The following is a 25,029-nucleotide window of genomic DNA, read 5'->3' on the forward strand; positions in this document are numbered from 1 at the left end:
TGTATGCCATCATGCCCCACTCACAAAACTTTTTTCATCTACATAATAAATTCAATTTTATGCACTTAAATTTTCAGAAAATGGGAACGTAAGCTAATCCATGCAAATAAGTCTATTATATGTCTTTAACGTTATCTCCTGTGGAGTTTAAGTACAAGAAACCATGGCAGTTTTGTTTACAAATCAGATTTAGTTTAGTGCAGCAGCATACAAGAGGTTGGAGATTTATTTGAATCTTGTGTGTGTGTGTGTGTGTGTGTGTGTGTGTGTGTATACAAATGCGTGCATGCATGCTTTCCACTTAATTATATTTGTAAAGTTTTGTGTGTAAATAAAATAGGTTTGCAAAATAAATTTGATATTGTTCTATGTTGATTTTTTTGTTGTTTTTCTTTTATTGTGTTAGATTACATTTTTTTCCCCTTTAGATATTCAAAGATGAATTTTCCATTCATTTTTATGGCAATATCTTTCTATATTGATATTTTTTACAGTTAGTAAAAATTTATTTAAAAACAGGAATATTGATCAATTAAAGAAATTAAGCCAGAATTACAAAGAATATTCAGAGAGGAACTAATCACTATGCTCTTCACCTTCTTTGCTGTGTAGTGGGACTTCCCCTCTTGCATGCTTAAATGCAATGCTCCACACAAACTCCCAAGGTGAAGAGGGCATCGTCTATAAAGTCGCAGGTAGAATGGGAGTATATACTTTGAAGGTAAGTTGCTGGGGAGCCAAGAAAGAGTAAGTGACAATGTATAATAATTGCATCACACAGTCAGAATTCTGTACTTCTCTTTTCTTTGTTGCATCTTTTGTGGTTGTGTATCAGGGTTAACTGTAGCCTCATAAAAAGAGTTTGGTAATGTTCCTTCTGTTTCTTTGTGTGGAACAATTTGAAGAGTATTGGAATGGCTCTTTGAAAATCTGACTGAATTCTGCACTAAAACCATCTGGTACTAGGCTTTTTTTTTGGGAGACTTTAATGACCGTTTCTATTTCCCGAGAATCCTTTTTCTTCCAACACAAATCTGTCCCTCTTGGCAGCTATCTGCGGCTGGGAAGAAGTGGGGGGGTTGGGAAGAGTGAAGAATGTTCCAGGCTGAGGTGAGGCACCAGCTGTAGCTAAGTTGATGGAGACCAAACTCCACCCTGCAGATCTGTTCCCTTCTGCCTGTAACAAGTCACTTTCTGGTTCAAGGTGGCTTTGCCTTCCATTCAATACTGCCACTCACTTTCTTCTCCCTTGCATATGACTTAGATTTATTTCCATGCATTGTAGCCTGTGACCTGTGGTTTCCAAGGGGCATGGTTTGATGTTTTTATTTTACTCTCTTTTAATTATTAGATTTATTGGGTCTGGGGAGGAGCTGCATGGAATTCTGGGGCTGACTTGGAGGGACGTCACTTTTTCTGCCTGAACATGGAGATAAACAGGTCAGGGCTGCCAGGGCGGGGTAGAGAGCTGTCTTTGTAGATCCTCGTGGTTTGTTTATGAACCTGTCGTTCCACGGGTGCTTTTCCCCTAGCCCTGTGGGGAAGGAACGGTTGGATGGTCAGTCCCAGCAGTCCCCAGAACTCACTCGACCAAGCTTCGCCGCCGCAGGTGAAAGGGACAGTTCTCTTTCGTAGGCTTGGGGAAGAAGTCGTTCCAGAGGTCCGACAGACTCCACACAAGTGAAGTTCCTTTTACCAGGGCCAGGATTGGGTTCCACAAGATATGCCTAAAAATCATCAGCCACTAGCTTGAGTTTCATGTGTAATTTGAATTTTACTTTTAAACCTGGACATAATTTCTATTCTATTATTTTCTTTTTTTTTTCTTTCTTTCTCCCTCCCCCCCCAAAAATAGGGGTCTCAATATTTAGCTCTGGCTGTCCTAGAACTCACTATGCAAACCAGGCTGGCTTCGAACTCACAGAGATCCACTGGCTTCTGCCTCCCAACGTGCTGAGAGTAAAGGTGTGTGCCACGATGCATGGCTAGACTTTTTTTTTGCTGGCATTATTTGGATTTTTTAAAAATGTTTTTGATATAATTATTTTGAGGGGTTTGGTTTTGTTTTGTTTTCCTTGTTTGTTTCTTAGTGAATATTAATAACCACAGACTTCCACCACTTCCAGATTTGATAATTGCTTTTAAGAGCTAAGAAGAACCATGGAATAGAACAGATGTAGTACCCATTTCCTTTATTCACTTCTTCCTTTTGTCTTTGAATGTTTAGTTGTCTTTGTGGTCTTATCAGACTGGTTCACAGACTGATCTGTTGTTGGTCATTCTGTGGTTTATTTCTCTTTTGCCAATAGACCCACCTCGTTTGCTTGTTCTATATAGATAAAAACATAGAAGGGCCTCTAATTAAATATTTTAAACTGAATTCCCTTGGAAATCCCACTAAAATGAGAATATGGACAAAAAATATGTAATCAGTGCGAGTGAAGAAAACAGACAACCAGATGGGCAGGTGTCAGCCAAGGTTGAAAGATAAAAGCTGGATGAAGTTGAGAAGGAAGCAGCTATGGCTGCAGACCACAAGAACCGAAAAGATGGACAACAGAAAGGTGAGGCTTAGGGCCGAATAGAGGAGTGTTGTTCGAAAACACAGGAGAAGCATTGGATGCTTTACTCTAAGTACAAGCGTTGAATAGGTGGGTGAAATTGAGTGAAACTCCAGCAGCTTGAGAACCATCACATGGAGCTGCAGGCCAGGGATGAGGCCCTGTGTTGTTTGGTTGCTTGTTTGTTTGTTTGTTGCAGGAACAAAGTACACGACAGGAGCGACTTGAGGAAGCCGAGGTTTAGTTGGGGTCACAGTCCAGAGGGAGCAAGTAGGAAATGGACAGCAGTTGTGCTGGTTCTTGCATGTGACAGCAGCAGCAGGCTGGTCCTGTCTCTTGCTTGTGGTTGAGCAGGGCCAGACAGTCCCTCAAAGATCTGACCTAGCAATCCTTCTCGGCCTCCATGCCCTTCTCCCCAGAAAGTGCTCCCAGCTGGAGACCAGGGTGGCAGGGGCGCCTCAGGGCTCTTCCCATTCGTGTCCTCATAGGCACTCTTTGGAAATTCGGGGTGTTTGTCCAATTCAAAGGCAGAATTGTGATTCTCCTGCAGAACACTCAGCAGAGCCCATTTCAACCACCACTCCGTCCTGCTGCATATCTCAGAAGATGACTATACAGGCACATTTGCAGGTTCCCAGATCTTTTGAAACTATTTTAACTGGACTAGAATCCTATACTCTGGCAGCCAAGGTAGAAGTGTTACACCTTGTCATATACACACTGACATCCTCAAAAGTGTCTTTTCTCCATCCCTCCCTCTCCTTTTTACCTCTTGGGTGCTATTTACTATTGTTTGGCTTGAAAAGGTGTTTTTAGTTTTGTTTTACTGTAATTTATTTCTTTGTCTGAGAAAGTATTTTGCAGTTCTTTTTCCATATATCTAGGGTTTTTTTGTTAGGAACTTGTAGCTGAAGTATATTTTGGCCAAGGGTCATAGGCCACATGTGATACCTGAACTTGTGTGGTATAGTGATAAGCAACAGGCTAAAGCCATTTTCTGACTTCAGTTTGTTAGATTGTAACTCGGTGTAATTTGAGCACCTTTCTCTCTTCCTCTCTTTCCGTCTTCCTTCTCTCTCTCTCTTTGGTTTTTTGAGACAGGGTTTCTCTGTACTGCCCTAGCTATCCTGGGATTTGATCTGTAGTCCTAGTCCAGTCTGGCCTTGCACCCAGGGAGAGCTGCCTGAGTGCTGGGATTGAGTATGTTTCTTTATCTGTGCAGTAGATAATGATTACCCAGTTGTCTGTGCATAGCAGTATGTGCCTGTGATCATAGCTATGCAGAAGTTTGAAGTCAGCTAGACAAAGTAAGAAGATGTCATCTCAAAAATAAATCAGTGATAATAGTAACTACTACTTGCTTGATGGAGCTGTGTGAAAAGTAAGCAAGTTCATATAAATATATGCTCAGAATTGTGCCTGGTACCTAGTAACCCTTAATAAGTTTGCCATTGCTGTTACTGTGGTAATTGTTTTATTATTGAAATACACAGAGAAGTGCTCTTTTAGACTTAACAATATTCAAGTCCTACTTGTTCGGTGAATTCTGAGTTTGTTGAATCCAGGTTATTAATCTAAAATAATGAATGAATCCTGTGACTGGAGTGATGGTTCAAGAGTTAAGAGCCTATGCTGCCTTTTCAGAGTTTGGTTCCCAACTCATCTCCCAGTTGGAAAACCACTCCAGCTCCCAGGTCTTGTGTTTTTTCGAGACAGAGTTTCCCAGTGTAGCACTGGCTGTCCTGGATCAGCTTTATAGACCAGGCTGACCTCGAACTCACAGAGATCTGCCTGCCACTGCCTCCTGAGTACTGGGATTAAAGTTATGTACCACCAGCACGAAGCAGCACATCCCGTTTAAATGTCTGGGCTTGGTATGCTTGGTTAATGATTGTGCAAGATACACTAAATCTATTCTGTATGGGGATGTGTCTGGTTGTGCCAGTCTGTCTCAAATCAACACATTGTTTGTTTCTAAAGAGAAGGTCTTTACATGTATCTTTGGTTAGCATTCTAAATGATGGGATTGTAGGTGTGGGCCACTATGCTCTGCCTTTCAAATATGTAAGGCTATTTTGTATTAGATGTTTTTTTGTTTAATGTAACTGTTGGCCGGTTACATTCAAGTTCAGCCTGATTTATATACCAGACATGTCCTGGTGTATAGCAAGATCCATCCGCAAAAGTAAAGTAAGATCTTCCTGATGAATTCCTTATCATTATTTACTTTATCAGTTATTGATAAGTGTCTTGTTGGATATTAATGAATGACACACAAACTCTCTGGGATTTAGATTTTGCCTGTTATACCTATTTATTTGTGTGCCCTGTGCTTTGCATATCTCTATGAACAGTATTTAGGTGGCTGGTGTTGTTGTTTTATTTTAATTTTTTGTGATCTAGTTTCACTTCATAGTCTCTGCAAAATTTCTCTAAAAGATTGTTTCTTTTTTATTGATTTTGTGGGTGTGGGTGTGTACGTGCACATTCAACCACACACACACACACACACACACACACACGCACGCACGCACGCACGCACGCAGGCACACACGCACACTGGGTTTAAGCTTGGCTGCAGCAAGTGCCTTACTGAGCCATCTCCATGTACATTGTTTCTCTTCATTCTCTTTTAGTCTTTTCCTCCTGTTTGGTAGGAGTTACATTGACTTGCTAGTCGTTTATGTGGTTATAATATAGTTTCAATTCAGTTGCTTTTTAGATCTTTAGGTTTGTTTGTTTCTAATCAGAGTAGAATTATGGAGGACTACGGGGCTCCAGGCCCTCCATAGTCCCCTTCTAGGGCCTGAGAAGAATCTACAAGCAGCTGATAATTACTCTTTGATGAAAAGAAATGAATCTACGTACACGAAACTCCTTAGTCCACACACTTCATTCTTCTGAGTCCGTTCTCTCTCTCCAAGCTTCTCCTCTGCTCTCATGCCTAGCTCCTTTCTTGCCTGATTTCTCTCTACATTTACCTGCTGTCCCCTCTAGGTTCTGTCTTAATTCCTTCATCTTAGTTCTGCCCCATCTATTCCCTCCCTCAATCCCATTTTCTCCTCTCACCCAATCCTCCTGTTCTCATCCCTCCCTACCTCTCCTCTAGTTCACCCTTAAAAATCTATTAATCTCCCCTCCAGGGAGATCCATGTGTTGGTTGTCCCATCTCCCGCAAGTCCTTTCCTCTATGCCTAACCTCTCTGGGTCTACAGATTGTAACTTGTTAACATTTATTTAATGGCTAGTATCCAGATATAAGCAAATACATACCATAGTTGTCTTTCTGGGTCTGGGTTACCTCAGGATGATTTTTTTTTCTAGTTTCATCCATTTGCGTGAAGATTTTGTCATGTCATTTTTTTTTTAAGAGCTAAGTAATACTCTGTTGTGTAAATGTATCACATTTTCTTTATCCATTCTGTTGAGGGACATCTAGGTTGTTTCCAATTTGAATAGAAGTTATCATGAACATGGTTGAGCAAGTGTAGGATAGAGCATCCTTTGGGTACATGCCTAAGAGTAGTATAGTTGGATCTTGGGTTAGATTGATTTCCAACTTTCTGAGGAGCCGCCACACTGATTTCCATAGTGGTTATTTATATAAGTGCACTCCTACCAGGAATGGATGAGTGTTTCCCTTATTCCTCAGCCATTTGAGTTTGCTCTATTGAGAATTCTCTGTTTAGGGTTCTTGTCTTAGGGTTCTTATTGCTGTGAAGAGACCACAGCAGCTCTTATAAAGAAAACATTTCATTGGAGTGGCTCGCTTACAATTTTAGAGGTTTAGTCCATTATCATCATGACAGAGAGCATGGCAGCGTGCAGGCAGATGTGGTGCTGGAGAAATAACTGAGGGTCTTACATCTTGCAGGTGACAGGAAGTTCACTGAACAGTCACACCGAGGAAAGCTTGAGCAAAGCCTGCCCCCACAGTGACACACACTCTTCAGCAAGGCCACACCTCCTACTAATAGTGCCACTCCCTTTGGGGGCCATTTTCTTTAAATCACCACAGATCTGTATCTGTTTGTTTTGTTTTGTTTGTTGTTGGTTTTTTTTTTCCCGAGACAGGGTTTCTCTGTGCAGCTTTGGTGCCTGTCCTGGAACTCACTCTGTACACCAGGCTGGCCTGGAACTCACAGAGATCCACCTGCCTCTGCCTCCTGAGTGCTGGGATTACAGGCCTGCACCACCCCTGCAGCTGCCACCACCCAGCAGGAGGGGGACTTTTTGATTGTGTTTGTTTTGAGCAGGTTTTCCTGAGCCTAGGCTGGCCTTGAGTTCACTCTGTAGTGGAGGGTGACCTTCATGTCCTCCTGCTTGTATCCCCATGCTGCCATGATAGATGCTAGCTACTGTAATAGTCCTGCTGCTGCTTTTCAAGACTGTGTTTTCTTGATTGTTGTCTACATTTGCTATTTTCTTACACTTTTTTGGTTTTTCAAGACAGGGTTTCTCTGTACCTTTGGAGGCTTTCCTGGAACTAGCTTTGTATACCAGGCTGGCCTGGAACTCACAGAGATCCACCTGCCTCTGCCTTCCAAGTGCTGGGATTATAGGCATGCGCCACCACCGCCCGGCTTTTACACGTTTTTTAAATTAATTTATTTTTATTTTACTTGCGTCGGTGTTTTCCCTGCACATGTGTCTAAATGAGGGTGTCAGATCTTGGAGTTACAGACAGTTGTTAGCTGCCATGTGAGTGCCGAGAATTGAACCTGGGTCCTCTAGAAGAGCAGCCAGTGCTCTTAACCACTGAGCCATCTGTCTAGCTCTCTTTACATGTTTTCCGCATAGCTACTATGTATTCTCTGTTTCATAGATGCAATATTTCTAAGCATAAATCTGTTACAGTTTCTGAATTCTAATGGCATTCATAGTAGCATACTGTATAATTTGTTGGATAATGTTTACGATTGTGTTGGGTTTTAATTTCTAGGATTCCTGAGGGCCTGACTTGAGGAAAATTTTCCTGAGAGTGACTTCCCTTGTTCTTCAGCCAGGAGCTAGTGGGTCCTTACACTAAAGATTGAATAAATAGCTTTGTACAAGTGTGTCCGAGGTCAGTTAAATGACTCAGCAGGGTAGGACACCTGCTGCTAAGCCTGACATCCTCGATTTTACCCCAGCACCCAATGTTAGGAGAAAGTCAGCCCCTGAAAGTTGCCGTATGCTTTATACCCTCCAACACACAAATGTACACACAATAAATAAATGTAACACAGTCTTCAGTTTGTTAGGTATTATAAATTTTCTTAAAGATTTTGCTATAAACTTCAGTTCCACCAGAAATATTTAAATTTTTTTTGTTTTCCTACATATTTCCCAATCCTGTATTACGGTTTGCCTTTTTTATAGGAACCAGTTTTTATTCACGTTAAGTTGCATTTTAATTTTTCCTTTTCCCAAATTTTATGGCAAAACTTAAATTGACATGATGAGAACAGATGAAAGATGGAAGGTATCAAGATAAAAATGAGATTTGATGGAAACAGTAAACTGTGTAAAAATGTACAAAGACAGCACCACATTTTAATTAGCACTGCTAATCTTTGTTTATTTAAATTTCTGTGTGTTTATATATTTTAAGTTGTTTCTTTTCTTTTTTTTTTTTTTTTTTTTAATAAAAATGCAGATCATGCTAGCTTGGTACTTCAGTGTGTAGCCCAGGGTAGCCTTGAACTTCTGGTCTTTCTGCCTCTGGCTTTTAAATGCTGGGATTACAAGCATGTACCCCCACATCTGGCTTGGATTGTTTATTTAAATAATCTTAAGTGGCCTCTGTATGTGTGTGTGATACGATTGTGTTGGTCCTTACATTGTTTAAGGCAGGGCTCCCTCCACTGTATTTATTCATTTGAAACTTTTTTTTTTTTAAGATTTATTTATTTATTATGTATACAGTGTTCTGCCTACATGCATGCTTGCAGGCCAGAAGAGGGCCCCAGATCTCATCACAGATGGTTGTGAGCCACCATGTGGTTGCTGGGAATTGAACTCAGGACCTCTGGAAGAACAGCCAGTGTTCTTAACCTCTGAGCCATCTCTCCAGCCCCTTGAAACTTTTACATATAAATACAATATATTTTGATTCTGTCCATTCCTGCAGACCCTCCAATTTCCCCTTGATCACCCTTTAACACTTCTGCCTCCCAATTATGTTGGTTTTTTTTTTTTTAATTAAATAAACTACCAAGTCTAATTAGTGCTGAGGCAGTGTCTCTGCTGTCTGCCCCTCCAAAAACAGGTTAGCTGGCCCATGAGGTTCCTGTCTTTACTACCTATCTTACTATAGGAGCCATGTGATTATAGACATGTTATCACCACATCCAGCTTTTTTTTTTTTTTTTTTTAGTGGTTTTCCGAGACAGGGTTTCTCTGTGTGGCTTTGCGCCTTTTTCCTGGAACTCACTTGGTAGCCCAGGCTGGCCTTGAACTCACAGAGAACCGCCTGGCTCTGCCTCCCGAGTGCTGGGTTTAAGGCGTGGGCCACCACTGCCTGGCTACACATCCAGCTTTTGAATAGGTTCTGGAGATTGCAATTGAGGTTCTTAGGTTCACATGTCAAGTGTTTTACCCATGGTGCCATCTCCTCAGCCAGGTTTTCTGTCTCAACATATTTTTATGTGTATTTGTGTGCTTGTGTGGGCTTATGTGCATCTGTGGCAGGCAAATGCCTACCAAGGTCAGAAGGCAGCCTGGATTCCCCTGGAGCTAGAGTCACATGTAACTGTGAACCGAACGTGCATCCTCTGCTCTGCTTGAGCGGTTGTTGTTCTGAACCTCTGAGCGATCTTGCCAGCTCCAATTTTCTATTGAACAAAATAAAAGTGTTCTGTATATGTGTTATTTGTCTTTTAATTGAGGGAGAGGGGTAATGAGGAACAGTTCACTTTTAGAGATCTATTTTGTAGATTGTATTTTGTTATTCTCTATAAATGATCAGAATCTCTTTTCTTTGCTTCAGAAGAGATTCCTAAGACCGTTAGCTCTCACTTCTCCGGATGTAGTGTTGAATTTGATTGTTCTTTCTGTTTTACTTTAGGTGCTGCATGAGAAGCTATGGTTAGGACCAAACTGAAAGGAGAGCCAGGTGATAAATGACTCTCTTCTTCATTTTGTAGGACAGATGAAAAGGACTAAGTGTGCTGACATTGACGTTGAGACACCCGACTCCATTCTGGTTAATACTAATCTTCGAGCACTGATTAACAAGCACACCTTTTCAGTTCTTCCTGGAGATTGCCAGCAGCGCCTGCTTTTACTGCTTCCAGAGGTGGATCGGCAGGTGCGTGGTTGCAAGCATAAGCGGTTTTCTGACTAAATGAGGCTCGGACAATCATCACTTTTAAACTCCCTAAGATTTTGTTTTTCTTAAGATAGCATCTCATGTATTATAGGCAGGACATAAACTTACTATGTAGCGGATGATGTCTTGGACTGTTTTCTTTGAGATTTGCTTTGCTACCAGCGTCTCAGTGCTGTGATCAGTGTGTGATGAGTCCTTTGGGATGACTGAGATAATCAGGTATTCTTCCAGCAATAGAGGCTGAAGGAGAACTGTTCCTAGTGATTGCGTTCTCTGCCCTAGCTCTTCCAAGAAGAAAAAAGTTACCTTACAGAAGAAATTAAGAGATTGAAGATTCAGCACGATTTTTTTGTTGTTTTGTTTTGTTTTTCGAGACTGGGTTACTCTGTGTAGCTTTGTGCCTTTCCTGGAACTCACTTGGTAGCCCATCTTTTTTTTTTTTTTTTCTTGAGCTGAGGATCGAACCCAGGGCCTTGCATTTGCTAGGCAAGCGCTCTACCACTGACCTAAATCCCCAACCCTGAGCACGATTTTGAAAGGACCTGGTTGACTTCATGGCTTCTCTCTTGTGTATGGTTCATGAGTTTTTTGTGTATGTGCAGTGCATGTGTGCCTGATGCATGAGGTGGGCAGAGGAGGACTGTAGATCCCCTGGAATTATAATTATGGTGGGTATAATTATGATGCCATGTCAGTGCTGGGAACCAAACCTGTGTCTTCTGCGAGAGCAAAAAGTGCTCTTAACCACTAGCCATCTATGTCTATCTCCTGCCGTGTGTAGTTTAATAATAGTTTTCTAGTTCAAATTCCACAGATGGCGATCCTACAGTTTCTTGTATCTGTGTGTGTGTGTGTGTGTGTGTGTGTGTGTGTGTGTGTGTGTGTTTCAGTAGGAAGCTCGTTGGCCAGTCTTTGAGCTAAGGATATGACAAGCAGTGTGAGTGACACTGAGAAGACCCTGTTTTAAGTAAGTGAACTTGCAGCTCACGTTACCAAAAGTGTTCCATGTGGATAATGTTGATGATGTTGAAAATCCTTGTAAACCAAGTTAGTATTTGGGGGTTTTGTTTGTTTGTTTCCCGAGACCGGGTTTCTCTGTGTAGCTTTGGAGCCTATCTTGGAACTAGTTCTGTAGACCAGGCTGTCTTTGAACTCACAGAGATCTGCCTGCCTCTGCCTCCCAAATGGTGAGGTTAAAGTCGTGCACCGCCAGACTTTAAAAAAAGTATTTTTGTACATGCTTTGAGTGGCACTTTTTACCATAGTATCTTAAATAAGAGTTAAATGTAACTTAAAAAACAAGACAGAAAATGCAGAGTTTAGAGGTATTAATTTTAAAATGTATTTTCCATTTAAAAATTTTCCCGTGACCTGTGGTTTAGTGGGTAAAAAGATTTGCAGTCAAGCCTGACAACCTGAGTTCAACTCCAGGACTCAGCGTGGTGAAAGGAGAGAACTAATTCCTCCAAGTTGTCTTCTGAGTGCCACACAGATGTCATTGCAAACACTGAGTGGGCACACAGACAAGTGTTTGTCCCGTAGTGTTTGCACTATCCTGGAGATATATCTAGCCACAAGAACAAGAATTTAGGCCTTGTGGCAAGGCATCAGAAATGAACTCAGTAGACATGCTGGCGGGGGGAATACAGCATCGGTGACCTTGTACTGTCTGTGAACATGTCTCACAGTTTGACAACAATAAACAGCCTAATAGAAAACTAAGAAAATGATGGGAACTGACTCTTGACAAGCCCACCACAGACCTCCACGTTTAATATCCATGCAGTAACAACAAACAATACAGCAGTCAGGAAGTCATCTACCATTTCAAACCTATGAGGTTGTCATAAAAATTATGTTCCTCTATTGTTTGTAGCTCTAGCCTTTAGAAAGTAGTATAGCAATATCTACTTATATACTAATCCTATTTTGATCTAGGAATGCAGTCCTTAGAAATGAAATCCCAGCTGGGTGTGGTGGTACCTGCCTTTATTCCAGCACTCAGGAGTCAGAGGCAGGCGGATCTTGAATGAGTTCGGGGACATCTTGAGTGTTACACAGAGAAGCCCTGTCCTCAGAAAACAAACAACAGAAAAAGAGAAAAACAGAGAGAAAGAAGAAAAGAAAATCACTAGTACAGCTAGACAAGGTGGCATACTCCTTCAATTCCAGCCCCTAGGAGGCAGACCTCTGAGTTGAAGGCCAGCCTGGGCTACATAGCAATGCCCTGTTTCAAACAAAGACATAAAACCATACAAGTACTAATCCATTCATCTCTGTCAGGATGTTTGCTGCATCTTCATTGACTATGGGAAATCATTGTAACAAAGTACATGTCTACAACATGTTTACCATTAATTTTAGAGAAGCTAAATAGATGCCAGGTGCCTTGACTAGACTTTCACCGTGTACTCTGAGAAAACTAATGTTAGGGTGTGTTATATATAATTTGGTCCCAGTTCTGCAAAGAAAATAGTAAACTCTGCTCAGAGCAAAATATACATGTATTTAAGTATCATTCAGTGAGCAAAATTTTTCTGTCATTGTGGAATGGAGCTGAAAGCAGAGAAAGAAAAGAGATACATGAAAAAGGATTTAATTTTTAAAGAGAAAATGGTATTACGGTTTAAAAGAAACAGCAGTGAAAAATGAGCTAGCCATGTTTGGGTGGGGTTTGTTTTCTTTTCTTTATTTAGAGATAGGGTTTCTCTGTGTAGTCCTGGCTGTCCTGGAACTCACTCTGTAGCCCAGGCTGGCCTCGAACACACAGAGATCACCTGTCTCTGCCTCCTGAGTGCTGGGATGCCAAGTTTCTGTAGGATAGACTGTGCATGCATTCTCTTCTGATGTGAAGTGAATATCATCACACCTTTTGTTTGAACATTTTCCCTGGCTTGCTCTTTGACCTAGGTTGGTCCAGATGGTTTGATGAAGTTGAATGGGTCAGCCCTTAACAATGAGTTCTTCACTTCTGCAGCTCAAGGCTGGAAGGAGAGGCTCTCAGAAGGTAAGTATTCTGCCCTGTGGCTCCCAGGGTCTGTATACTGGAACATATTTGGAAGGTGAGTGTATTTGTCAGGGCTCTCTAGAGGAACAGAACTTGTAGAATGAATGTATATAAAGGAGGCTCATTAGCATGGCAGGAGTGGTCCAGCTAGTTCAGCTGTCTCCCAGTGGAAGCGCCAAGAGTCCATTAGTCTTTCTTCAGTATATGCCAGAGTCTCAAAGTAATGCCAGTGAAGGAGTGGACTTGGCAGCAAAGCAGACAGACAAAGAGTGACAGCTCCTTTCTGCCATGTTTGGCTGCCACCAAAAGCTGTGACCCAGATTAAAGGTGGAAAGTCCCGCTTCAAATGAGTTCAGAAAAAACATTCTTCACAGTTGTGCCCAGCCACTTGGGTTTTAGTTCATTCTAAATGTAGTCAAGTTGACAACCAAGAACAGCCATCATAGTGAAGGTTAAGAAGTTTCCTAAACATCAACTCTCTGTGAGTTCGAGGCCAGCAGCCTGGTCTACGAAGCAGGTTCCAGGATAGCCAGGGCCACATAGAGAAACCCTGTCTCAGAAAAAAGAGACAACGAAAGAAAAAAGGCCTCAAACACAGTTTTCTTTGAAGAAACCTAACTTTAAAACGGCAAGATATTTAATGACATCATTTACTAAAATCACATTTGTCACTACTGTTTGGCAGTGGTCCTTGGGAGAGTGGAGCTGATAGATGAAGAGGATTCAAGTCTCATGCAATAGCCAGTTTTAGTCAGAGCGTGGGACAGTTCATATTCTGAGAGTTAAGAGGAGTCACAGGAGTGAAAGGTCCGGTCCCAAGGACAAGCAGCACGTGGCATACAAACAAGTAACAATGGCCAGTTGTAATGAATAATCTGAAGTAAACTCACTCCTATCCCATACACGGGGGAGGAGCAGGAAAGCATAATGCAAGCAGTTCTGTGCTTTTGAAGAAACTGAGGTCGTAAGACTCTTGTGTTCTTGGAGTTTTCTCACAAGCACTCAGAATTTTCTTCACATGACTCATTAGGCCGTGTTCCAGCACACATTCATTACTTGCATTCCATTAGGAAATGAACTAAAACTTTGAGGTTAGAGGTGAAAAAACCTCCGTGTGGTATATGATGTTTGTAACTGGAAAAACATGCTTTGGGGAACAAGTAGAGATCAAGTTCTTTGGGCCTCAGCTGCACATTGAAAACTCTAGGATGGTATGTGCCTGGACTCCACCTAGTGGTGTTTCTATCTGGCTAGGTTCTTTGGGAAGCTAGTTGCTTTGACATAGTGTTTTCTGTTCCTATAGGAGTCTTAGATGATTAGAATCCGTGAATAATGCTTTTTCGGTCATGTCATTTTGTTGATCCATTGCAGGTGAATTCACCCCTGAAATGCAGGTGAGAATTCGGCAAGAGATTGAGAAGGAGAAGAGAGTAGAGCCCTGGAAGGAACAGTTCTTTGAAAGCTACTATGGGCAGAGGTAAGAGAGGGCAGACTCTGTAGTCCAGATGTGCATTCCCACGTGTGCCGTCTGACGCCTCCACATTTCACCTTGTTAGAGAGTCCAGTCCTAGTTTCCTGTAAGCTTTATCATGTTAATTCTTCTGCATTCAGAACACTAACCTTTTCTGTTTTTAAAGAGCCACATGTGGAGCTGGGTGGTGGTGGCTACCACCTTTAATCCCAGCACTTGGGAGGCAGAGACAGGTAGATCTCTGTGAGTTCAAGGCCAGCCTGGGCTACAGAGCGAGTTCCAGGACAGGCTCCAAAGCTACACAGAGAAACCTGGTCTCGAAAAATCAAAAGAAAAAGGAAAAGGAAACCAAAGGAAAAGAGAGGGAGATAGAAAATTTCGTGTGGACAGAAATTTATTACTAGTAATCCTTGATCCTTAACTTACTAGGTTCCTCTCCCTTAAAAAGAATGAATTGGATTTTTCTTCTTCCTTTTTTAATCTTAAATTAGTCTCTTTCCTTGGAAAAGACTGGTTTCTAGTAATTTCATGAGTTAGAATAATACTTGAGAGTTCTGTGCATTTTTATAGTGATTGTCTAAATGTAACTTATTCAAAACTAGTCAGGAATCCTAAGAATCATGTAATGTGGGCCATTATACCAAACATGGCATAATGTAATTAAAATCCTTTTCTCTCTGACTGGGAGATATGCATCACTGAATCAAAACACAAATTTTAGGGCTGGTGTCTGAAACAACTTTTTTTTTTTTTTTTTACACCAAAAAAAAAAATCAGCTGGGCAATAGTCATGCTCCCCTTTAATCACAGTAGAGGCAGACAGATCCCTGACTTCCAGACCAACCTGATCAACAAAGTGAGTTCCAGAACAGCCAGGGCTACACAGAAAAACCCTGTCTCGATAAACCAAACAAAACAAAAAGAGAGAGAGAATGCAATTATACTGTAGACATTTAATAGATAATAAAGCTGTTTGCTTTGACCGGGATTGCGTATTCCAGCTCCTGTTTGTCAGGTTCCCTTCCTCTTTCCACATGCCAGTGAAGCTACTGAGAGGACTCCATTGATGAGACAGAAATGAAGGCTTCTCATAGCTCCAGGTAGTGTCCATGGACCACCTTCCTTCCTAGTCACTTAAGAAAGACCTCAGCGGGACGCCTTTAATCCCAGCACTCGGGAGGCAGAGGCAGGTGGATCTCTGTGAGTTCGAGGCCAGCCTGGTCTCCAAAGCGAGTTCCAGGAAAGGCACAAAGCTACACAGGGAAACCCTGTCTTGAAAAACCAAAAAAAAAAAAAGAAAGAAAGAAAGACCTCTACTGAAATCAAGAGTCTCAAATGCTAGCCAGGCAGTGTAGGCACACCTTTAATCCCAGCACTCCGGAGACAGAGGCAGGTAAGTCTCTGAGTTCAAGGCCAGCCTGGTCTATAGAGTTCAGGACAGCCAGGGCTACACAAAGCAAAACCCTGTCATGGGGGGAAGAAAAAGTCTCAAATGCTGATTTTCTTGCCTTAAGTCATAAACTTGGTAGTGAATCTATTATTATAAGTTACAGGGATTCTGTAGGTGTATGTGCTGCAGTGTGCTTTTGGAGATCAGAGGACAGCTTTTGTGAGTTGGCTATCTCTACCATATGAGTTTCCTGGTTCGAACCTAGGTGATAAGGGAAGCACATTTTTTCTTCTGAGACATCTTGCTGGCCTTTGATAGACCATTTTTATTAATAATTCTTTAAGGTGACAGAGATGGTTTAATTGATTGTTGCTTTAAAAGAAAAAAAGAAAGAAATATTAGGAACAGTCATTGATGACACTTTTTGCCAGGCCATGATATGCAAGCCACAGCTGACTTTCACCTCTGGATAGCTCAGTAGCATACAACCTCAGAACTTTGCATCTAGACTAAGTAGGATTTAGACAACCTTTGTACCAACTCAGTTCTGTCTGAGCTGAAGAACTTGAATAACTTTCCTGCCGGCTTCTCACTTTTCAGGTCTCCCTCAGAAGTTTTTCGTCTGTCTTGACACAAACATTGGTGAACAGGGTTGATCCAGTTCCAACCTAAGTCTCGGGTTCTTGTAGGTAGCCTGTGAGTCTCTACATGTTATAGAAGCAGAAGTGACTCTAGCAGCTACCACTATAGAGCTTTGATTGTGTGCCAAGTGAGGACCTCACATGGAGTTACCTTTGTCACAGCAGTGTTGAAATTGTTAATTCCAGTGTACAATTAAAGAAATGAAGGTGCAGAAGCCTAGTCACTCAGTAATTGTCTGCAGTTGGTACCAGAGCCAAGATTGGAATTTAATTGCTTTGCCTCAAGAGTTGTACAGAAAAGATCTGTGTCAGGGCTTTCCTAGTTACTGATATAGTCTACTTTTCTTGTGTATTAAGTAATGTGGACTATTTCCCAACTAACAACATTTCCTTCAATTTTGTAGTTCTGGCTTAAGCCTTGAAGATTCGCAGAAACTGACAGCTTCCCCTATCGATTCCAAAGTAAAGAAGACCCCAGCTGAGCAACCAAAACCCTTATTTCCTTCAGAGGCCTCTCCTGTCAGGATCATCTCAGTAGTTCCTCAGTCAGAGTGTAAAGAAGAAACAGTGCAAATACTCTCACCATTCAGAAAAGAAGAAGAAAGCCAAGATGAGGCACGGCCAAACTCCAAATCCCCAGAACCCATCCTTGCATCAGCCAGCAATACAAGTGAGTTTATTACCGTGAAGTCCCCCAAGTGCCCTGAGCATGAGGGGCTCTTAGAGCAGAAGCCACTTGTCTGTGCTGAACAGGAGTCTGAGAAATTAAATCATGTCATCACAACATCTAATTGCAACAAAAGTGGGAACCAAGAAGTGTTAGCTACATCCCCAAGCAAATCTAAAAATGCTGGGTTAGAAAAACCCATATCACAGCCTGTTGAAGAAGCAGGTCCACTGGACCCTGATGTGAAGATGCCTCCAGCAACTCTTACTGATCAGATCCCAGAAAGTCTCAAGAGGAAATCTTCTCTTACCCAAGAGGAGGCCGCTAGCAGCTGGGAGAAAAGACCACGTGTCACTGAGAGTCACCAGCACCGGCAGCCATTTCCGGTCTCGCCACAGCCCTTTCTTGGCAGAGGGGACAGGATCCAAGTGCGAAAAGTACCACCTCTCAAGGTGAGGAAGTGGTTGCACCTGCTAGGTTTCTCAGCTGTGGTATTGCCATAGAAGCAGTAGCGTATATTTAACAGACATACAACCACGGTAGTGTATAAACAGTAAAAACCAGGCTTTAGGACTGCATCCTGCCAATCCATTCTTGACGTTGGAGTAAGGAGTCTGAGTACGGAAGCCCCTGACAATCCTCTCTGAGGCCGTCTCGACCCGTCGCTCAGGCTGGCACTGAATTCTCAGTCTTTTCTGTCGGTGCTGCCTGAGTATGAATTATTGACCAAACTTGTCTTTAGTGAGTGCCAACCAAAGATGATTTCTTTGTTGTTTGTTTTTGGTTTTTTGTTTTTCTAGGCTTTCTTTGTTTGTCCCTGGCTGTGCTGGAACTAGTTCTGTAGACCAGGCTAGCCTTGAACTCAAAAGATCTGCCTGCCTCTTTAGGGAGGAAAGACATGTGCCACCACTGCCCAACTTAGAACTGAATTCTAGACCTAGGGACCATATTCCATTTTAGTTCAATTCAGAACGCGTCTACACTGAGCACTTGAATCCATTCTGACCAGATTACTAGAATGTGTCCTTCCTAGGATTTTGTCAGAACTTGTTCACTCTTACCTGATACCCTATCTAGCTTTCAGAGACCCAGCTTAGTAGAGTCTATAACAAACAGATGTTTCGGGCAGTTTGTTTGGATATGCCTTTAATAGCAGCACTGGAAAGACAGTGCAGGGAGATAGTGAATTGCCTAAACCAGTGAGGCCCATCACATCACAACAACAACAACAACAAAGAGCTTTTTAAACAAAACTGGAATTCTAGTATAAGTGTTACAGCTGGATATATTTTGTTTGTTTTAAGGTATATTTAAAGTAGAAGAATCTAGCTGGGCGGTGGTGGCACATATCTTTAATCCCAGCACTCGGGAGGCAGAGGGAGGCAGATCTCTGTAAGTTCGAGGCCAGCCTGGTCTACATAGTGAGATCCAGGAAAGGCGCAAAGCTACACAGAGAAACCCTGTCTTGAAAAACCAAAAAAAAAAAAAAAAAAAAAAAAAAAATCTTGAGGGGAGGGGCTGGGGGTTAGGGGGGGCAGGAGGGGGGGGACAGGGAAACAAATACAAATACAATACAAACAAATACAAAAAAAACAAATACAAACACAAATACAATAATAAATAAATAAATAAAATAACAAAAAAACTAGGAATAAAAAAGTCCCACCCCCAAAAAATGAGTAAAAGTCAAAGAATCTAATGACTTTGCTTGTTGTGTGTCCACTCAGTATTGTTTTCCCTTCCACTATAGAATGGTTTATATCTTTTTTTTTTTTAAGCTGAGGATCAAACCCAGGGCCTTGCGCTTGCTAGGCAAGCGCTCTACCACTGAGCTAAATCCCTAACCCTATATCCTTAAAATATATAACATCTCATTGAAACTTACAAGTAAGAAAACTTTGAACTGCTTTGTTGTTTAATTTCAGTATGTTAATACTGATGGCTTTGAAGTTATCGTGTATTGAGTCAGGTTGGGTGACACACTCAGGAGTGTTTTTATCATCCTAGCGAAGGGACATATTTTTGTAATCCATGCACTTGGGAGGGTCACAAGTCTGAGGACAGCCTTGGTCTACATTAGCACACACTCTACACTGCACACACCCCAAAAAAGTGTGGGTGTACACGTAGTACTTGAGGTTGCCTCCATGGCCTTATGCCTAAATAAGGTCATTTGTCTTCAAAAACATTGCTTGTGACTTCTTTTCTGGTTTTGTCTGTTTTCTCCTGTAGTCTATTCTCTATATTAACAAGAGACAATGCTTCTTTCTTCTCCGTGCAACTTAAAATCACTGTGTGCTGAGTAAAAAATGCTAAGCTTTACAACTAAGTAGTAAATTTTGTTTTGTTGTGTTTTGGTTTTGGTTTTTTTGTTTTGTTTTGTTTTGTTTTGTTTTGGGTTTTTTTTGAGGCAGGATTTCTCTGTGTAGCCCTGGTCATCCTGGAACTTTTTCTGTAGACAAGACTGGCCTCGAGCTCAGAAATCCACCTGCCTCTGCTTCCCAAGTTCTGGGAATACAAGGTGTGCACACCACTGCCCAGCTAAAGAAAAGTAATTTTTTGCCGGGTGATGGTGAAGCACACCTTTCATCCCAGTACTCGGGAGGCAGAGGCAGGCAGATCTCTGTGAATTCGAGGCCAGCCTGGGCTACCAAATGAGTTCTGGGAAAGGCGCAAAGCTTCACAGAGAAACCCTGTCTTGAAAAACCAAAAAAAAAAAAAAAAAAAAAAAAACAAAACAAAACCAAAAAAAAAAAAAACATAATTTTTTAAGTATATCAATTTATCACAACTGTTATAAAATACCACACTGATTTCTGAAGTATAGAGAATTGATTTTAAATACTTATGACTTTTTGAGCAATGAAAAATAGTGTCTTCATAATTAATTTATAATTGAAAAATTTATACAAAGATGGCCTACTTTTCATGGAATTAATCACTTGATGTTTTTGAAATTAAATAATCTAGAAAGTTAACATTTTTTTCTCCTTTAAACTCAGCTAGATGCTGAAAGGCCCCATACAATGAATACATTGTATTTAATTTCCTTATCTTCCAAAGTTTTATTTAGGACAGGAATCAAAATCTTTTTTTTTTTTTTTTTAAGATTTATTCATTTATTATGTATACCGTATTCTGCCTGCATATATGGTTGCAGGCCAGAAGAGGGCACCAGATCTCATTACAGATGGTTGTGAGCCACCATGTGGTTGCTGGGAATTGAACTCAGGACCTCTAGAAGAACAGCCAGTGCTCTTAACCGCTGAGCCATCTCTCCAGCCCCTCAAATTCATTTGTGATATAAAAATCAGTGGTTTCACCTAGGCATCGTGACACATGGCTTTACCTTTAATAGCAGAAGCAAGGGGATCTCTGTGAGTTCATGGCCAGCTTGGCCTACATAGTGAGTTCTAGGACAGCCAAAACTACATAGTGAGACCCTGTTTCAAAAAAACAAAACAATGGTTTCTAAGTTTATTACACATTTTTTTCTTGAGTATAATACTCATTTTTCTAACTCTTCTGATTCATAAATTGGGGTATTGGATCCAAAACCACATGAATTTTAATAAGTTTACACAAATGAGTGCAGCATTCCCAGTAGTGAAAATGCTTGGCAGACATTATGCATGTGATCCTATATGTGGGTAGACAGAGTGGGGCTGAACCCTCAGCAACATGTGGTTTTCTGGTTTATGTTTTGTTTTTTAGATTTTTTTTTCTTCTTTTTTAATTTATTTTTTCCTCTTTAGATTTATTTTTTTATTTAGAGTGTATGAGTGCTCTATCTGCATGTGTGCCTGTATACCAGAAGAGGGCATCAGATACCACTGTAGATGGCTTTGAGCCGTCATGTGGTTGCTGGGAATTGAACTCAGGACCTCTAGAAGAGCAGCCAGTGCTCTTAGCGGCTGAGCCATCTCTCCCTCAACATGCGTGTTCATAATCATAGCGGCAGTGTGTGTCATGGCTGCACTGTGCTCATCCACTCTAGTCAGAGCCTAAATTGATCTCTGTCCCCCCTTCCCCCCTTTTTTTTCAGATCCCGGTCTCCAGAATCTCCCCGCTGCTGCTTTCTACATCGCAGGTCTCTCCCAGGGCTCGTTTCCCAGTCTCCATCACTAGTCCTTACAGAACCGGAGCCAGAACTCTGGCAGACATCAAAGCAAAAGCCCAGTTGGTCAAAGCACAGAGGGCCGCAGCCGCAGCAGCCGCTGCAGCCGCTGCAGCCGCCTCAGTTGGAGGGACCATTCCAGGACCTGGCCCTGGGGGTGGACACAGCCCAAGAGAGGGTGGGGAAAGGAAAGCTGCTGGCAGAGGGGGTCCGGGCTCAGACAGAGCCAGTGCCACTGGAAAGGGTCCCACACTGGAACTGGCAGGAACTGGAAGCGGGGGAGGTACGAGAGAGCTTTTACCAGGTGGTCCCCAACCTGAGACCCGTGCACCATGCCAAGCACAGCCTCCTGGTGTCTCTGGAGCACAACTACAGCAAACCTCCTCAGTGCCCACAGCACTTGCCAACAGTGGGACAGGCATCCCATTACCACCCCACATAGAGAAATCAAACAGGGAAAAACCGGAGCCCCCCAAGGCAACAGCCACAGCAGCCTCTCCTTGCCACCCTCAAGACCCGAGTAGTTGCCGACAGGAGAAAGCTCCTTCTCCAGAAGGGCCTGCTCTGATCTCAAGAGCTTCACCTGTTTGTTTTGTAGCTGATGGCACAGTTGAGCCCAAAGCAGGTTCTAGTAAGAATGCACCAAAGCCTTCAGTCTCAGCAAAGGCAACTGCTCCTGCCCGACTGGATTTGACCTCCCCCGCTGCAACACCCCTGTTGACAACAGCCAGTGTGGAAGCACTCTGTGTGTCCCAGGGCAGTGGAACTTCAGGACCTGCCACAGCAACTTCATCCTCAAGCACTTTGCCAGCAGCTTCCAGCCTTAAAACCCCAGGAACTCCTGCAACTATGAATGGACCCGCCTCAAGACCAAGTTCTAGCATCCCTGCTAATAATCCTTTAGTTACTCAGCTGCTCCAGGGTAAAGATGTTCCCATGGAGCAAATTCTGCCTAAACCTCTCCCCAAAGTTGAGATGAAAACAGTCCCACTGACTACAACAGAGGAGAAAGTGACAGGAGCCTTCCCTGGTGCCAGTGCAGTGGAAAGTAGCACCAGAGAGGAAGTTCATGGCAGGCAGGCCTATCTGGCTGTCCAGCAGCTGGGCAAACCCTTGCAGAGGAAGCAGCTTCCCCAGGTCCCGAGGCCAGTCTTTGAAGCTAAGGAGCCAAGGGACTCTTGCCTTGACGCTCACCAGTTCCCAGAAGGAGTAAGCAGAACAACTCAAGATCAGCTTTTTCAGACCCTCATCCAGAGGGCTCAGAGACAGAGCGTTCTTTCATTTGTACCACACTCTCAGTTCAACTTGGCTCACTCAGGGTTCCAGTTGGAAGACATATCCACAAGCCAGAAATTCATGCTGGGCTTTGCTGGCAGAAGGACAGCCAAGCCTGCAATGGCAGGTCACTATTTACTTAATATTTCCACCTATGGCCGGGGTTCAGAGAGCGTTAGGAGGACCCATTCTGTAAATCCCGAGGAGCGACTTTGGCTAAGTAGCCCCAGCAAAGACTTGAAAATGGGATCTGCAGATTGTAAAACCACAGCTGGAGAAAGCAGCAGTAGCAGCAGCAGCAAAGAGGATGGAACTGATGACGAGAGTGTGGGTGACGAGCAGGAGCCCGTGTCAGGGAAGGAGGAGCCCTGGGCTTCCCAGAGCTCTGGCAAGCACCCCCACAGTGGGGAAACACTGTCCACCAATGATGGGTTAGCCAGCAAGAATGGTAAGACTGAGGCACCAATGAGTGAGCAAACCACTTTAGGCAAGGAGAATTACATATTCTCTAGAGGCCAAGCATTTGATGAAAAGACCCTAGCAAGAGATTTTATTCAGGCAGCACACAAACAGATGGCTCACGCTGTGAGAGGTAAGACGGTGTGTAGCAGCCCTGAGCTTTTCAACTCTACTGCTCTCTCTCTCCCTGCAGACAGCCCCACGCATCAGCCTCTCCTCCTTCCACCACTGCAAACCCCCAAATTGTATGGAAGCCCCACCCAGATAGGGCCAAGCTATAGAGGCATGATCAATGTCTCCACCTCATCAGACATGGACCATAGCTCTGCTGCACCAGGTAGCCAGGTAGCCAGCGATGTAGGAGATGTTATGTCCTTTTCCGTGACTGTCACTACCATCCCTGCTAGCCAAGCTATGAATCCCAGCAGCCATGGCCAGACACTTCCCGTGCAGGCCTTTCCTGAGGAGGACAGCCTCGAGGACACACCCTCAAAATGTTACTGCCGCTTGAAAGCCATGATCATGTGCAAAGGATGTGGAGCTTTCTGTCACGATGACTGCATTGGCCCCTCCAGACTGTGTGTCTCCTGCCTCGTTGTTCGGTGACAGGGCTGCAGCTCTGTAAAGGAGGGAAGGGCAGGCTTAACAAGACACGGGCGTGCACCCTTTGAAATCCCAGAAATAAAGTTTCAGTTGTCTCAAGAGAAGACGTTAATCAGGAATGCAGAATGCAGGTCTTGAGATTTACAGAAACAGCACCTTGTATAGTAAGTCTTAGTCGAGTAGGACTATGAATCGGTGACAAGTTTGCACTTAAGAAATCATGTCAATGTGTCACATTTTGTTTTAACGTTGTTTTCCAAGGATTTAGGTAATGATGTGTTGACTTTACATTCAGATTTACGTCCCATCTCTTGACTCTGAAACTAGTGGAGTGAGCGGTGTGCACAGTGAAAGGTAACCGTCTGCCCCCAGCCTTTCCCAGGGTGGGGAGAAGGAGAAGTAGTCAGGAGGTGGCCATCATGCTGGTTATGTCTGCACAGGCTGGCTGCAGCTTCTTCCCAGACAACACACATGCCTTTGAAGGGTTTGCATTGGCCTCTGCTCACCCTTTTATTTTAGGTGGAGCCATTTTCAGTGGAATTTCTAGAAAGGTATTCACTTCCCAGACACTGTTTGGATCCTGACAGTCCTGGCTGAGCTTTTGGGCCATGAGTCAGTACTGCTGTCAAGCAGAGCTCTGCTGTCTCCTCGTCAGTGAATGTTACTTAAGAAGGACTCTATCAGTCCAGTCTGTCATGGCATTACTTCCAGCAATAATACATCCTGACACCGTATTCTTTCTGGGCTCCCACAGACAGGTCTGCAATACTAATGTAAAAGAAAATGCACACGCACATTAGTGATTGGGGTGTGTGTGTGTGTGTGTGTGTGTGTGTGTGTGTGTGAGAACTGTGTCTTGGCGAAGGGGACTGAAACTGAAGAAACAGCTGAAACTTAGCTTCAGGAATTGGGAAGAGTGATTTTAACACTGGACACAAAACACTTTCTTTTCCTCGTCTCTCTCAAGCCATTCCAGGTAGAAAAGCTCTTTAGTGGTACCTCTTTGCTCCTTTGACATCCCAGGCATGAGAGATGGATGCTGTGGTCTTATGCCGTCCTATCATACCACATGTTTGCCCCCAACACGTGGAGAAAGAAGACAGTGTGCTGCTTTAGAAAGTGAGTCTACTGTTGTACAGTCTCTGCTCTTAGGACACTGGGATGCCCGATGGGAAAGAAGGCCATTAGAGTGACGAATCGATTATCTGGCTGTGAAGTTTTACAGTTTTTCTTTCTTTTTGATGATGATTCTTAAAATCCTTTTCCAGCACTCTGGAGGCAGAGGCAGGCTGATCTCTGAGTTCAAGGCCAGCCTGGTCTTCATAATGAGTTTCAGGACAGCCAGGGCTATATTAAGGAATCCTGTCTCCAAAAACATACATAAATAATTTAAAGAAGTCCGTTTAAAGAATAAAACAAAAAGTAAAAAACCTTCAGTTGGTGGACATAGTGACACACACTTTTACTCACAGCGCTTGGGAGTCAGAGTCAGGTGGACCTCAGTGAGTTCAAGGCCAGTCTGGTCC

The 25,029-nt window shown here is 42.9% G+C and overlaps 1 protein-coding gene across 2 annotated transcripts in view; it reads left to right on the top strand.

Annotated features, from left to right (window-relative positions):
• Positions 1-24,770, top strand: part of Asxl2 (ASXL transcriptional regulator 2) — a 92,670-nt gene extending 67,900 nt beyond the window's left edge. Inside the window, exons 1-6 of one of the 2 annotated variants that reach the window (XM_036171105.1) lie at positions 1,639-1,680; positions 9,689-9,852; positions 12,784-12,880; positions 14,252-14,357; positions 16,787-17,501; positions 21,095-24,770. In XM_036171105.1, the coding sequence (XP_036026998.1) occupies positions 9,694-9,852; positions 12,784-12,880; positions 14,252-14,357; positions 16,787-17,501; positions 21,095-23,506 (3,489 nt within the window). In that variant the 5' untranslated portion in view covers positions 1,639-1,680; positions 9,689-9,693 and the 3' untranslated portion in view covers positions 23,507-24,770. Of the gene's footprint in view, positions 1-1,638; positions 1,681-9,688; positions 9,853-12,783; positions 12,881-14,251; positions 14,358-16,786; positions 17,502-21,094 lie in introns of those variants that run through there. The other variant, XM_036171104.1, reaches the window with a different exon arrangement.
• Positions 24,771-25,029: the final 259 nt, after the last annotated feature.

This window comes from Onychomys torridus, chromosome 21 (genome assembly GCF_903995425.1).
Source record: "Onychomys torridus chromosome 21, mOncTor1.1, whole genome shotgun sequence".
Classification (NCBI taxonomy): Eukaryota; Metazoa; Chordata; class Mammalia; order Rodentia; family Cricetidae; genus Onychomys; species Onychomys torridus.